The sequence below is a fragment of the Vombatus ursinus genome, unplaced genomic scaffold (assembly GCF_900497805.2).
Source record: "Vombatus ursinus unplaced genomic scaffold, bare-nosed wombat genome assembly UNPS02014935.1, whole genome shotgun sequence".
Taxonomy (NCBI): Eukaryota; Metazoa; Chordata; class Mammalia; order Diprotodontia; family Vombatidae; genus Vombatus; species Vombatus ursinus.
In genome coordinates this window covers 5,110,781-5,127,615 of record NW_020954713.1, presented here as the reverse complement: position 1 = coordinate 5,127,615, position 16,835 = coordinate 5,110,781, and the positions used below count along the sequence as shown (strand labels likewise).

Sequence of the window (16,835 nt, the reverse complement as noted above, 5' to 3'; positions counted from 1 at the left end):
TTTCCAACCTAACTTGGCCAGTTCACAGCATACTAACACACCTGTTTTTTCACAACCCCTCGTACATGTATTTGTAAAGCACTTGTACTCTACAAAATCTCAATATCCCTGTAAGTAGATTGGCTTCCTGTTTTACATATGGAAAAAACTGAGTCATAACTTCTGTACCCCAACTGGTTAGTGATAAGGTTAAGACTCCATACTAGTGCATTGTTAACACTCTTCCTAAACAAAATTCTTTCCATTAAACTGCTCCTTTTCAATTGAGGGCATGTTAAAATTGACTTTTCCAAAATCACTTTATGGAGTTTGTAAAAGGTTACATAGGAGTATGGGCTGCCAAATACGGTAGAAACTCCTTGTCCTGCTACTCAGGGTCCTGCTCAGCACTGTCTCTTCCCTCCCCTTCTTGCTCTTGTCACCTACTCCTTTCCACCTACTCTACATTCTAGTCCCCTCTGTGCTTAAATCCCACCTTAGTCAGGTGTCAGCTCTCCCCTGATCCCTCTCCTTCCCCAAAACATTTCAAATCCCTCTGTTGTATTTTTTACCTTCTGCTTCGTATCATTTTGTGGGTTCTTTTCCAACCACTTTTAATCCCATTAAATTGTAAGCTCCTTGAGGGCAAAGAGTATTGTTTTTCTGTTTGTGTCCTCAACACATACCTCCTATGTAGTAAGTTATCATCTAGTACCATATGCAATATGGCAGTGCCTTGGGAATTATAAATGGAAGAATTTTCTTACTCAAAATGAACCTGGTACTTGTTGCCATTTGATCTTTCTTTATACTTTTGAGAAATATCAAAATAGTTCCCACAGCCACTTCCATACTCTTCACCAAAACAGGCTGCAATTTTCTGTACTAAGTGTAAATATTACTCTTATTTGAACTTGTCAGTTTCTACCGTAGATCCCCTTACACTACGTAGAGCTGCAAAAAAGATTTTGAGGAGGAGTTATTAAGAATCACATTAATGTTCCTTAGTCATCTTTCAAACTTGTAAGCTGTTAGTTGATTGTCTGCTCTTATTATTAGATTCCTGCTTGCCCTGGCACATGCAGTCTGGTTTAGAGCTTTTTGGGCCTTGTACATGAAGCCTTTGCTTCAAATCAAAGTAATCGCTGGGCATGGTGGCTTTTGCCTCCAGTATCTGCTCCTAGAGGAAGCTGAGACTGGGGGAGCCCATGTGCCTTAGGACTGTTGAGTAGCAGTCAGACTAAGTCTGGTACCAGGATGGTATTCCATGAGAATAGGGTGCCACTAGGCTGCCTAAGGAGGGGTGAACCAGTCCAGATCAGAAGCAGCCGGTCTAAGCTTCCGTTCCATTCCATTCACTAGTGGAATTGGGCCTGTAAGTGGCCGCAGCATTTTAGTCTAGTTGAAATAGGGAGATCCAGTCTCACCCCCTTTCCCACACCCTCTCAAAATCAAAGTTACCCATAAATAAAATCTGTCATTAAAGAAATTATTGTGTCTGTAAAATAGGAAAAATGCTATGGTAGGAGTCAGGAGACCTGGGTTCTAGACAAAGTTCTACTACTATTTCTGTGACCTTGAGCGAAAGCTTCCTTGGTTGGGCCTCAGTTTCTTCACCTGTGATATGAGACGGTTAGATTAGATGATCTCAAAAGTCCCAGCTCTAAAATACTATGATTTTTCTCTAAAAAGGGTAATTGTAGTTATATGTAGTCGTTGTGTGACCACATCTGAGAAAAATAACACCAACACCATAACTGCAATTCAAGACTTCTGCTTTTGTAATGTCTTTACCTATAAAATAAGGAGATTAAATTAGATGATCTCAAAAGTCCCTTCTAGCTCTAAAATGCTGTTGTTCTTTTAAAGGAAAAAAGGTAATATAGCTGTGGGTAGTCATAGCGTGTCCAGATCAGAGAAAAACAGTGCTAATATTATAATTCAGGACTCCTGCTTTTGAATTTTCTTTTAGAATACACTGTCTTAATCTGGTATTTGACAGAACTGACAGCGTGTTAATAAACATTCTTCCCATTTTTCTTTTTATACTAGCTGTTTTGTAATACTATCATTATTTCTAGCACTCTAGGCACAATATCATCATAAAAATGTCTGATTTCAAGAAGTTTATGATTAATGCAAAAATCTTGGTCAGCAGAGGCAGACTTTACTAGAAAAAGTAATGGACATTATCTGAATGTGATTGTTTTTAAGAGAGAGAAAGCCTGTTATTCCAAAAGATCTAAATTAGTCTTATGGTGTTTCATCAGGCTCAGTGAAAGTCTACATCAATATCTGTTTTAGTGCTGAAATACATAGAAATAAATATGATAGACCATAAACATGAAAACTAATTTATTTAGGGGTCAGTAAATAACTTTAATTGTAGGCATTTATCCTTTTTAAGTACAAAACTTGAGATTAGTTCAGAAATAAAATTCAGAAACGAAACTTGTTTATTTTTATGAAGTATCTGAACAATGAAATTACAGCAAGCTTCTCGACTTCCTAGTTTTAATGAGGATTGCCTGTAATTTCATTTTGGGGAGCGTATTAAATGTATAGATTTAAATTATATTCAATGAAGTATTTTCTGTCTTTAACTCAGCAAACATTTATTAAAAGCCTGCTCAGTGAGGGGACAGTGCAAGAGCATTAACAGAAAGTGTGCCCTTCTTGTTGCACATCCGTGAACCCCAGGGCCAAACGTCCCTGGTGGCTCGGTGGGAAACAAGTAGGTAGGTGCAGGCCTTGTCACAAGGGGCTGGCTCTGCTGGTATGCCGCTAGACTTGTGCTGACCACACATGTGAGGGGGCTCGTTTTTCTTGTAGCCACCAACGGCCAAGATGCACGCCATCATCGAGCGCACCGCCAACTTTGTCTGCAAGCAGGGGGCTCAGTTTGAGATCATGCTGAAAGCCAAGCAGGCCCGCAATTCCCAGTTTGATTTTTTGCGCTTTGATCACTACCTCAACCCTTACTATAAACACATCCAGAAGGCAATGAAGGAAGGGCGATATACTGTTCTGACGGAGAACAAAGGAGAAGAGAAGAGAAGTACGTATGCCTCCTTTTGTTTTCTTTCTGAGCTCTAGACTGACAGTTAGACACTGCTGACCAGTTTGAGTTTTGTAACTGACAAAAAAAAAAAAGAAAGACATTTCAAAGCTCCACGGATTGAACTGTCTACTGTGTTCCTTTAGGATAGTGTTCTCCGTATTTCTTTATTGTACACTCCATTACTAAGAAACTTGAGCAGTTTCTTCAGGATGTGTACATTTACTTATTTACAAGCTATACTTATATTGCTGTACTAATTGTACATTACAAAACTTACACAAAATAAATATTTAAAAGGGTTAAAATAAAGATTAAAGAATATTTGATCGTAGATGTGATAAAGAGCCATTGGAGTTTGAGGAATGGAGTAGCATGGTTAGATCTGTGTTTTAAGAATATCACTTTGGGGGCCAACTAGGTGGCACAGTGGATAGAGCTCTGGGCTTGGAGTCAGGAGGACATGAGTTCAAATCCAGTCTCAGACACATGACACTTACTAGCTGTGTGACCCTGGGTAAGTCACTTAATCCCAATTGCCTCACACACACAAAGAAAAAAAGAAGGTCGCTTTGGCAGCTTTATGAGGGAAGGATTGGATAGGGGCGGCTTGAGGCAGGGAGATCAAATTTGGTGAGAGATGGGAACTGGGGTGATGGTCATATGGGTGGAGAGAAGAAAACCTGTTTGAGAGATGGAGATAGAAATGACAGGATTGAACAACCAGTACATGGAGTGAAGGGTCATAGATGACACCATGGCGATGAAGTTGGGGTACTTGAAAGCGTGACAGAAACCTCAAAAGCAAGAGTGAAGTTTGGAACAGTGTTGTGTTGGGGGGGAAATGACATGAGATATGGGGTGCAGTTCACAGCCCCATCCATGCCTGCTTGTACTGGGTGACAAAATGAACAGAGAGGATTCAGGGCTACTGCCCCTGAGCCAGATCTTGCCCTTCAGCTGGTGGGACCATGGGTCCATGCAGTGATCCCAGGCAGTAGGTAACAGTGGACAGAGTATTGGGCTTGGAACCATCTGGAGGACGGGGACGGGGGGTGGGGGGTGGAGTCCCTTCACCTCACTCAGCCTGTTTCCTGGTGTGTAAAGAGGGTATGATGATTACACTCTTCTCCCAGGGTTATTGTGAGGGTCAAATGAAACAACATACTCAGTGCTATGTAAATGCTGGCTATTGTTATTGTGGCGGCCCAGCATGTCGTGTGGACATGAATTTTCCCAAAAGTTCCTGCTGATGTGAGTGCCTCAGTTAAATTATAATTGCCCTCAGAAGTCTACACAGTTCAGATTGGGAGAGAAGGGGCAAATTTGAGAAGTGTTGGGGGATAAGGGTAGGTATAGTTGTGGTAGCAGTGAGACCCATGATTTATCATCATGGGGAGGATGGAATGTAATCCATGTTCCCACCCTCTGATTGGTTGATTATACACTCCTTTGGGATCCCACCATGAACCCCCACTTTATAAACCATTGCTTTATGATACCTGTGTATCCTAAATATGCCAGTAAGAAATGACATTGAACTCTTCATTTCATCCATAGTGTTTATTTTCACATTGAGTCATAAAATGAATTTGGCATGCAACAGTAACTTAAAATTTGATGAAATATACTGATGCAAAATCAATTTCTATCAGAAAATAAAAAGGTTGTAACAATTTGCTTCTCTCTCCATTGTAACTACATAGCATTGTCTAGTGACACCGACTGAAAAAATTGAATCTTACGTAATTGTGGGTAGAGGGCCAGCCTTAGAGTCAGAGTAATGGCCTTTGTACTCTTTCTGCCTGATACTTCCCTTGTTTATGACCCTGGACAAGTTGCTTAACTTTATGGTACCCCAGGCAACTTTACTGTAAGTTAGAGCACATTTGGGGTTCTGCATTAGCCCAGGAAATTTGCTCACACATAGCTTCCTACATTGATGAAGATAAAATTACAGACTTGGACAAGGAAATTACACACATGTACGTGAGTGAGTGTGTGTGTGTGTGTGTAGCATTGAATTTATGCCATTATTTGAATTGTGGAATTAAATTTAAAAATCCTCAAAACTTAATGAGATTTATTTGATTTATTATCTTTCTGGTTTATATTTGTGTTTACTTGGTTTTAGAATATGTTGGATTTGGAATTCTTGCTATGAGAGCCAACTAACTTTATTTTAAATAAAAATTCAGAGCAATCTACAGAAATCTTGGTAATTTGAAAAAATTGTATAGGACCTAGTTTCTCTAAACACTGTTTTAAGATGAGTTCTTCAGCTGGAATGTGCTGTTATCTCATTAGAGCACAGAATCTTATCATAGCACATTCCACCATGGTGTGTTGTGCCTCTCACACACTCTCCCAATTTCTTACACCTTCTTACTATAGACATTTGTATTCTACTGGGTCTGGAGCCTAAATATGATTATCAGAAATTATGAAGTGAATTTGAAATTGGCCTAATTTATTTCTGTAAACCAGATCCAGTAAAATCCTATTCTAAGACCTCCTCATGTCATGGAGGTGACGAAGGGTTCTCAAAGGCTCTGCAAAAAGACCACACCTCTAAACTTGAAAGACTTTAACCCTACCTAAGATAATTTCCTCAAGTTCAGAGAGACTCCTCAGGTGGGCCTCAGAGTGACAGTCACAGCAAATCTTAAAGACAGTCTGTTGCAGAGAGGTTGTAATCTCTTCAGTCAGAAGTGTGCCAACACTGACAAAATCACCAGTCCTTGGAGTAATGCTTGTGTTCCAGGGACAAACCTCCAAATTCCAGCAGGAGCAGCCCACCGAAGAGCTCTCAGACACTCCAACACTGGGTGCTTCTTGTTCCTTAAACAAATTTCCCTCCATTAGGATCTTTTCTAGATGCCTGGCCATGCACCAGTTTTTCATTCTGTTATCACTGACCCACCCATTGACTGTACTTTCCTGATCCCTGTCCTGGTTGTTGGCTTGATTAGCTCCAAATCACTTTGGTTTTCTTTTGCTCAATTTCTTGACTTCATTCAGTCCCAGACAACTGAATGGTTTTTAGTGTAGTGGGTGAAAGGTGAAATTACTGAGGAAACAAAGGTTTGAGTTTTCAAACTTACTGATTTATTAAACATTGCATGACAACTGCCCAACAAATCAGGACCAGTCAGCTTCCTTAGCTTTGGCACTGGACCCTGATTACAGAAGGAGACAGATTTTTATACATTAAAAACAATTAAGGCCACTTAACCAAGATATAACATTAGGTAATCTGATTTGTAATTGGAGAAAAGATTAGGGATTTTCCAAGTTACGCAGGTGAGAGTGAACAGGTACAGTCCCTGAAATCAGAAGAAGAGTTGTCCCATTTCCCCCAAGTGTCTGTGAATAGTCAGAGGAACATGGAACTGATCAGTAACTGATCAGTACAGATCAGTTTTCAGATAAAACATACGGGTTGCTTGAGACACATAATTGTGGAAAAACTGCTTGCATCAGTCTTGGGATTTGACTGGATTTCTGGTCAGCATAACATAGGTCCTTAATTAAGGATCTCTAAGCAGCAGGTAGAGGTGGTCCAGCTTCCTAGACACGCAAGGCTAGATTCAAACAATACAATAAGGTTTTCTCCCAATTCCCACAATTGAATAAAGTTTTTTTCCCAAGAAAGAAGTTGGACTGGACCCATAATTTAATAGAAAAGGAACTGAGCTAGCTCCAGAATTGAGTCATAAGATGGAGTCATGGTTCACACTACAATTAATCACTTGTTATCCTAATTCCCTCACCACTGAGTGAAAGCTGCAGGAACACAAATTTCAAATTAATATGAAAAAGAGGTTACTAACAAAGAGAACTGTCTCTAAATAGAATGGGGACTACTTTTGTAGGTAGTAAGTTTTCCCTCACTGGAGGTCTTTGAGCAGAGGCTGAATGACCATTTGTCAGGGATGTTGTAGAGGGGATTCCTTCTCAGGTATAAGTTAGACAAGATTACCTCTGAGGTACTTACGTAATTGTGGGTAGAGGGCCAGCCTTAGAGTCAGAGTAATGGCCTTTGCACTCTTTCTCCCTGATACTTCCCTTGTTTATGACCCTGGACAACTAGCTTAACTTTATGGTACCCCAGGCAACTTTACTGTAAGTTGGAGCACATTTGGGGTTCTGCATTATATAGAAAAGAGAAATGATTCTCATTTCTGAGTTGGTTTTTTTGTTTGTTTGTTTTGTTGTTGTTGTTTTAAATAAATTAAGGCTTTATCTTATAAACTCCAGGTAGTCCTTGTTAGTTCTTTAATCAGGGCCTTCCCCAGTGGAAATGGAGCAAATTAAACCGTTTTTCTTTCCTTTCCTCCCATCTTTATAAAGGTTAAATCAGATTGAAATAAAAAAAGCTTAGCCTGTAGAGGATATCTGTAGATGAAGGGAATCATTTGATTCCTTGGGTCCATAGTCCAATGATATAAGTCAATTTTAAGTAGGAGATGGCTTAACAGTAGGTTAATAGGGAATAACTCCCAAATGAATTTTATATAACCAATTGGGAAGTATTCATAACTGTATCTTTATAAGCTATTTAGTTCATCTGCATTTTGCTAGAACTTTTACTTTCCTTGAACTTTCCTTCAAATTCTAAAAATATATTTTTGACTTAGATTCAGGGGCCAACTCAGATGATGATGATGATGACGACGATGATGGTAATTACCTGCATCCATCACTCTTTGCTTCCAAAAAGTGCAGTCGACTTGAAGAGCTTATGAAGGTTTTTATCTTAATCTTGAACTATATTTTTGTTAATGTCATTACAAAATTATCAGGACACTTGATAATTTAACTAAATCAAATACTAACATTAATACTAATGTAATAATAGCAGTAGAACTATCCATTTTCTTTAGCTTCTAGTTTTGGTGATTGTTGCCTAATTTGCTTGGTGGTATAGAGTTCTTTTCTTAAATATTTCATATTATATGTAGCACATTTTAAATATTATATCCAAGCTTTTTTCTTTTTCTGCTGCCTATTGCTCATATTAAAGCTTCCTAAGTTAAGTCTTACAAGTCTTTTTATTATACATGCTCTTTTGTGACTTAAATTAAGTTTCAGGAAGCTGTACTGCCTTTCAAAGTACTCCAGTCCCACTGCAGATTGAGTTTAGAAAATATAAGCTTTTTCTTGGTATTGATTGAACTTAAATGTTCTAGGAGTTGCAGAATATTTGACTAAACTTACTTTGGCCTTAGTTTAATCATTTTAGTATAATGTAGTTAGAATGGCCAGTTTGACAGAAGCAGAAATGTACTAGATTCATGCATGGTATAATTAATGCATGCATAATACCTAATGATACTTGAGGCTGACCATTTGTTTCTAAATCTTTGTGGCTATTGCTAGACTTAGTGCTTAAGATAGTCAGGTGGCTGAAAGACAGGAGAGGATGTAGGAACATCGTTCTTTTTTTTTGTCTCTCCTGTTCTGCTTCAGTCAAGAATCTGTTCTTTTTCTCTGCCCAGTCATAAAGAAGTCACTGGAATTATCTTGCCCAGAATTCAGACCAGGCAGTCTGCCGGCCATAACCTGAAAAAAACAGAAATTCATCAGACATACTTAGGCATATGGTTTCTAGTAAGCCAACATGGCACACACCCAGAGAATGTATAACCCTTGTTCATCTTTTACTGATGATACTTTTAAAATTCTGAATAATTAAAAATTCAGCATCTCCTTGAAGGAACAGTAAAGTGATTGGTTCCCTTAAATGGATGTTTCAACCTTTTTTATTGTCAAAAATTTTATCAGTGCTTATATATGCCTTGATAAATTTAGAGCCACTTTGGTGTTAACTGAATTCTTTTCTAACTCTGGATAAAATTTTTGACATATAATTGCTCTTAAGTGACTTGTTTTCCAAAAAAAAATATCATTTCAGGAAAGGAGGATTATGAGATGTTCCCCAAAGTCCCTAGTAGAAGCATAGTAATTGCAAGGTTTTCTGAACTAAGAATTGAGAAAGAATTAAATTTGTTATACTCCAAAGTTGAGAGGTTACAAATTTTTTATGTATGGCTTAAAAGGTGGTAAATGTTGAATACTGCCGTTTTATCTATAGCCTTTGAAAGTGGTGGATCCTGATCACCCTCTTGCAGCGCTTGTTCGTAAAGCCCAAGCTGATAGTAGTGCATCTACCCCTCAGGCAGCAGATGGGACAGCTGTGCAGTCGGGACAGGTGGAGTACACTTCAGATTGTAAGTATATTGCCATGAGATTTTAGGGGCTATAATGATACTATTATACAGAATTTAAAAAAAAAAAAAACCTACCTATTATATTCTCAGTGGACAGTGTGCCATTATACAGAGCATAGAATTAAGATCTAGTTATTCTTTCCAAAATTGCTATACTTAAATCATTTTTATTATTTAAAGATTATTGACTGGAGGAGTTTTGAAATCCTTTTCAGAGAGCCTTCAAGAGATATCTGTCCTACGATCTTGGTCTCTTTTTTTTGGCTCATTTTATTTGGTAGTTAAATATTTAATGAAAAAGGACTTTTAGCAAAAGTCACTGGAAATCATTTGGGCCATATGCTTGGCATGGAAATCTGATAATGAATGTGTAGTGCTGACCATCTACAAAGCAAGATCCTTTAACTAGAGATTAGAAAATCAGCTTCATATTTTAAGTCTGATCTAATGAGAGAGCTGCTGTCCATTTGAGACCAAGAGAAGCTTTCAGTGGAGAAGTTTACTAGACTGTTCTTGAAAGAAAACAGAATTCCTTTTTATCAGCAAAGAACAGTGGAGTGAGCACTTGGTTTTAGAATGAGAAGTTGGTATAGTTCTAGGAGTTTTAGACAATTGAGAAAATTTTCTGGATGCCCAAAACATTTAAATTTAACTTAAAAAAATCACTCCAAATCATTTTTGAAAATACAGACTTTGTGCTGTACTACTAAGACTATGAGACTGTTGGTTAGTAGGGGTGTAAATGAATACTGAATTACTGGAAATTAATACTGTCTGTATTCACTGTCCTATCTCTAGATTATATTTTCCTCAGTCAGGGACTCTCAGTGGACTGATCAAGAAAATAGTATTAATTGTGCTGTTAACTTACAGAGTTTCAGAAATGTGAAGTCAGCCTTTAATTATGCCAGTGTGAAGCATGTTATATTTTTTCTTTAATTTCTTTTCGTCGTGATCCTACTAGGGTAGGGTGAAAATAATAAAAATGGGTGGTAGTACTTTATCTTAAGAATATTCTTATGTAAATGAATTGTTGCATGCAAAAAAATGAACATTTTAATGGTCAGCAAATATCTAAGAAATCCTTGAAAATTAATTGCACTGAAAATATAAAGTGATGCATTTTGTTCTTTCACTGGAGAGATTACAAGTTCATAATCATTAATGGTGGGCTTCACTTCAGAAAAATGTCGTGTACCTGTTTTATACCACTTAGGTATATTTTATTGGCATGCATAAATGCTGAGTTATGTCTGCCTCAATTATTTTGAAGACGTTTCTTTGCACAACTCACTACATAAATGTGAGATAAGAATGATAAAGGTCGTGATCAAAATTTGCCTAGTGATTGTAATAGATTTTCCCATTATGTGATTTGGAAAATGGAATATAAATACTGGACCTTCATTTGAGGGAAAATTTGAATCTTGGAATATTAGAGTTGAAAGAGGGACCACTAGAGAGCATCTGAGTCAGGCCCCTTATTTTTCATTGAAGAAACTGAAAACCAGAGAAGTCAAATGACTTGCTTCAGTTTTCTCAAATACTTCCTTGGTGTCACCCAATGAATTAGTGACAGAGTGACCTCAAACCTAGTTTCCTAGACTGTCAGTTCAATTCTGTTTTTACCTATTTTACTTTGAAGTTCCTTGAAACTACTCTTTCCTTAACCTGGTAAGAATTTACTATTGAAGTAACTTCAGGAAAAAACTATACCAGCTGTAACTGTCCAAAAATGGAACCTCTTGCTTTGGGCAGTCGTGGGTAACCCATCACTGGTGGTCTTCAGTTGAATATGTCATAGAGGAGAATCTTTCTTCATACCAGTTTGACTGTATCAGAGGTGTCAAACAATTGCAGCCCTCAGCGGATTAAAATGTAACTGGAAAATATTTAACAAAATAGATAAAAATGCAAAGAACATAGATAATATTACGTTTTAAAGCCAAGTAAGGGGCAGCTAGGTGGCGCAGTGGATAGAGCACTGACCCTGAAGTCAGGGGTACCCAAGTTCAAATCCAGCTTCAGACCAAACACTTGACACTTACTAGCTGTGTGACCCTGGGCAAGTCACTTAACCTCAATTGCCTTTTTAAAAAAAAGAAAAGAAAAAAAAAAACTCAAGTAAGCTTGCAGCTGCCGTGTTCCTTGTGTGTGGCTTAATGGCCTCCATTTCTGTTTGAACTTGATACCACTAGACTACTTAGCTTCTAGTGCCCTTCCAATTCTGAAATTGTTAGTCTAAGAGTAATAAGACTTCTTTTTTATTTGGTCTAGGCTTTCAACCAAAGTTTGTAGATTTTATACTTTGCAAATGTTGAACTTACCCCCATCAGATTTGTTATACTGGAGACAAAGAGAATATTATGCCAATCCTCAAGACAGATCTGAGCTGTCTTGCGATTTGGGTGGATTATAGGATAGGGAGGAGGCCAGATGGTAAAGTAAATAACTCTTCTTAATAATTTTAACTTATAATTGTATCACGCTCAAATCCAACCCAAAACAGATCCAGGAAATCAAAGGACACAAGAAAAATATTTTAGATGTCTTCATTTTCACATTAATATTTCAGCATTAATAGTTATATTAAAATTATGTTTGAATATTAATAATATTTTAATATTAACATTTTAAATCTCAAATTTAGCTCTGTAGTTCTTTTAATATGAGCATATTCTAAGTGTTGAAGTTAAGAAAGAAAGTACTGCCAAATCTATTAAAAGTTTGTTATATCCATGTTTGGATCTGAAATATAACAATGACTTTGAAGGAGACTAATTAATTCCATGTTGCTTATAATTTCAAAGTTACTTTTCTCTTTAAGAATTATTATTTCTGCTTACTTGAGGTGTGATATCACTGGCATTAGTAGATTTACCTTGTGAGCTAATGTTGCATAAAACATTTATCTTTAAAATGCATGAACCATTTTCTATCTGCGTTTAGTTGGGGTGGGGTTAGGGGAGTGTTTGTTTTGTTTTTTCCTTTGGCCTCCTCTCATATAACAATGGTTATATTACTTCATAGAATCAGAAAGCTTCAAAAGTTTGGCTCAGATGTTGACTAGACATAAAATTAAAGTTTGGTACCAAATCCATAAAAGTAAAAATTCTTTACACCTCGTCTACAAGTCTTATATATTTGTATATAGTAGGTTTTTTTTCTTTTTTATAATCTGTCTTAAAGAATTTACTATGTTATGTTACTATAAAGATTTAACTGATTTTTTTTTAACAAATATACTTAAATGTATACCTCCAGATGAGTGTTGCCTTTCACAGCAGTTCTCTTAGAAATGCATTATTTTTATGGCATTGAAATTTATTAAATTTACATATTAGCACTTATAGGTTTAAAAGACAATTTTCTCACAATAGCCTTATAAAGTAGGTAGTGTATTATTATTTTCATTTTATATATATTGAAACAGAGGCACAAATCAAAGAGCTTTTGTCTTGCCCAAGGTTACAAAATATGTGTCAGAGCCAGGACTCAAACTCAGGCCTTCTAATGTGATGCGAAAAAATATTCACTTAGTAATAATAGGGCTTGGGTTCAAATGCCGGCTGTGCCACTTACAGACTGTGATCTTACCAAAGTCACTTAAGCTTTCTGGGCATCCGTTTCCTCTTTGGCAAAATCAGGAAGGTTAATTAGATGTCCTCTAAATACATTGATGTCATTACTTCCAAATTGAGGTCTCTTGTCTTTCCATTATGCTGTGCTTTTCCCCACACTGTTTAGATTCAACTATGGGCAAAGCACTGCATTTTGCCTTGTTTTTATGAAGTTAAAAAACAATCATTTCATCAATTATTTAATTTTTATTATATAGCTAGCCTGTTTTAATAGTACAGTTATACTTTTTAATACATTGGATATATGCTTTATAACTTTTGCGTTCTTTGTATAATTAATGCATACAGTACATGGTGCCTCTTTCACAGAATTTGGAGCCTACCTTTGTTATTTTAAATTATTAGGGTTCTTTTATTATTGTCAATATCTCTTATTTGATGTTAAGTCTTTGATCAGAAACAATCTCCAATTACAGCATCTTTTTCAAAAGAAAATACTGTCTGCTTTGCATTGATCTATTATGTGATATTTCCGGGAGCACATTTCAGCAAAAAGTGAAAATTGCATGTCTAGTGTCCAAATTATAGGAAGTGATGTCTGTCTTTCTGCATTGGTCAGACTGTATTTTGAGACTTTAAAAAATCCATGATTTTACCATTGTGGTTTCTACCTTCACCTTATAATTCCACACCTTGTTGTGTACAATTCTTGGGGTTTTTTTCCCCCTTAATAAATTCTTCATAGAGAACCTGGCCAACATGCTATAGAATTTCTCGTATTATTATAGTATCTCAGACTATTTTAATTTTTGGCCATTCCTGTTTATGAAACCAGATTACATTTGGAGTATTGGATTAAACTCTTGGTATTAGCAAATATCTCCACTAAAGTCATCATGGTAGCATAAAGGAAATCCTGATTTCTTGAGGGCAGTATATACATCCTACCAAACTGGCATATGAACATTAATGACTGTATTTTACTCAAGGACCAGCCTACCTACTTTAAGAAACTCATTAATAACTGGCCTCCAGTGATGAATATTTCCTGTGACAAGTTTAGATGAGACATGGTCTTTGTCTCCAAAGAGCTTATTATCTAGTAGAATGATAAGATACTAGCATGGAGATGTATAATACCCAATACAGTGAATCATAGAATCCTAGGTCTTGAATTGAAAGGGATGTTGGAGATCATCTTGTCCAAACCCCTTGTTGCACAGGTAAAGAAAATCAGACCAGAGACATCGGTGACTTGCCCTTGGTCACACAGGTAGATATAATTGAGCACGGGAGACAGAATAAATGGTGGTGACATCAGTAAAAATCATCAAGTCAGAAGGAGGAACAGATTTGAGGGGAAAGATACTGACCTTGCTTTGAGCATATGCTAGTGGCACATGCAGGTGGAAATACTCCAGAAAAGGTCGAAGATGGAGGTGTGGAGCTTAGAAGAGATTCTCAATTTACAGGTATATATTTTAAAGTGATTTTCATGGAGATGACATTCGGAGCCATGGATGTGAATAAGTAGGAGTGTAGGTAAGAGGTGATCAAGGATAAACCCTTGGGTAATATCAACATTGAGGGTTTAGGAAAAGGACAGGAATCCAGCAAGGACAGAGAGAAGAATCAGAGGCAAAAAGAGAATGATATCTGAAGCTGGGAGAGAAAGGTGACAGTCCCCAATATAAGGGGACTGTCAAAAACTGGCAGAGGTTAAGCAGAATGGGTAAGGGGGATCTGTTTTTGGCTATCGGGAGGTCATTGAGTGAGGAACAGATTAGATTATATTTTAAAGACTTCATCTTGCTTCAGTGGTTCTCAACTGCCCCAACATCAAAGCTGTAGTAATCCCGTGGTGATGTTATATGGCTGAGAATCATGAAATGTCACAATCCCAGAAGAAACAAAGTTGCAGATGATCCAAAAGGCTGTAGAAACACATGTAGAGCTTAAATTAGATGCCACATATTACCAACAAAGACTTTGGCACAAGATGTGACATAACAAACATCCTAAAGGACATGCCTGACTAGAAAATGAGGTGGTACAGGTATGTAGTGAGGGTGAAGGATGGACAGCCAGAGTTTCCCAGGATGAGAGGTTTTGGATGGGTCACTTTCCAGATAGGTGGAGGAACTACCCACATGATGAAACCACAAATCCTCTGCACTGTGGAAATAAATAATAACATTTGGACTGGTAGAAATAAATCCAAAATCAAATTATCTTAAAATTATGTTTCATAGGGAGATAATGCACATATAGCCTTTTTTTTTTTTTCACTATAATCATCTCAATTATATTGTTGAGTTGGTAAAGGAAAGATTGATTCATTGATCAGGATGAAAAATCGCTTATGAATGTATGATGTATGAGATTCTAGGTTAGTTTCAATCAGTTTTCCAAAGAATTCTGGAGATTTTATTACATTTTGAGTTTACCTGAAGACATTCCTATAGAAAATATGCACTCGTAAGAGTATTCTTGTGCTTTTTATTGCCACGAGACCTCATTACACACTAAGTTCTTCAGGATCTCTGATTTACCTTTCTACACTTAAACGATAATAGCATGGGTTTCAGAATAAAAACAGACATAATAGATTGTTTATTATCTTTAATATTATTTTCTGCCACCACAAAGCCACACTGTGATACCTCCACTATGGTGTGGAAGTGACTCTGGGTACTTAAAATCTTGCCAGTGAAGTACATGCTTTAGCAGGTTCTAGTAAGATAGAAAGACTTCAAGTATGAGCTTGGAGAAGGCAGTCCAGCCTCATCACCAGGAGGCTGACCATCAGGTGATAAAATTTTACTCATTTAACTGTCTACCAAGGTAGGGGTGGTTACTCTATGGTCCATAAACTTGGATGGGAGGGAAAAATGACATTTTCGTTTATACTAACCTTTAACTGAATTACGGGATTTGTGGTGTTTTAAAAAATTATTCTGAGATCAAGTCCATAGACTTTACTGGCCGTCCAATGGGTCCACAGCACAAAAAAGGTTAAGAACCCATGGCATAAGGCAGAGTGAGCTGTTTCAGGGGAGGGAGCATTTAAGCTGATAGTGTCACAGATTTCTGAGTTGAAAATATTTTCTATAGAGCATATATGACTGACTTTTCCGCTTTGCTATACTGCATCTGTTTCCTTATTATAACTATAGTCTTTTTAAACATTATGTAGCATAACATTCTCATGACATATTTCTGTAATTATTTCAGAGTGAGCCACTTCAAGCTTCACCTTTACCATTGAAGAGGTGACTGTAATACCCATCAAGCCTGCTTTTGAGGGTTGTTGTAAAACTTAGATGAGATAATGTATGGAAAGCAATGTGCAAATTTTGAAGTATTATATGAATATTTGTTGTTTCTGCAAGTACCATGACTATTATTCATTTGCTCCCCTACCCAGCTGTTCTGCTGGTGTCACTATCACATGACGTTTCTTAAGCAGAGAAGCTGTACAGTGATCAGAGTCAAACAAAGGGTGTGTAAAAGTACAATTCTTCTTTAAGAAAAATCATCTGTCTACACATTAAAAGGTATACCTATTGAATGTCTGGCAGCAGAACTGGAAGTGTGAGCAACTAGATAAGGGAAGTGAATAAACAGCCGGTCAAGTTGGTGTCCTGAGAAATGGATTTGGATTTCTGGACCAAAGCTTATACTATAGGATTGATGGACTCTGAAGCAGGGATAGATACTACTAACAAGGGGAGGTAAAAATGCATTTGCCTGGAACCTTTAAAATCTAGTCAAAAGGACTTTAAGTAAAAAAGAACAGGAAAGGAAAATACTGTCTGGAAATATTCATCAAACTAGATACCACTGAGAGATTAGCCACAGTGTGGGGAGGGCAGCAGTAAAGATACTCAGAAAGTCATAGGAGAAGAAATTCAAGAAAGAAGTCAGCTTCCCTGCTCTGGCCCCACTCCCACCCCACCCCACACCCCCCCCCAAAAAAATATA

The 16,835-nt window shown here is 37.2% G+C and overlaps 1 protein-coding gene across 3 annotated transcripts in view; it reads left to right on the top strand.

The window, feature by feature from the left end:
* The window catches only part of SFSWAP (splicing factor SWAP), a 117,937-nt gene that overhangs the window by 10,695 nt on the left and 90,407 nt on the right, over positions 1–16,835 (top strand). For all 3 annotated transcript variants that reach the window (XM_027844197.1, XM_027844196.1, XM_027844198.1), the window contains 3 exons: positions 2,812–3,037; positions 7,678–7,787; positions 9,135–9,270. In XM_027844197.1, coding sequence (XP_027699998.1) covers positions 2,812–3,037; positions 7,678–7,787; positions 9,135–9,270 — 472 coding nt within the window. The remainder of the gene's footprint in view (positions 1–2,811; positions 3,038–7,677; positions 7,788–9,134; positions 9,271–16,835) is intronic.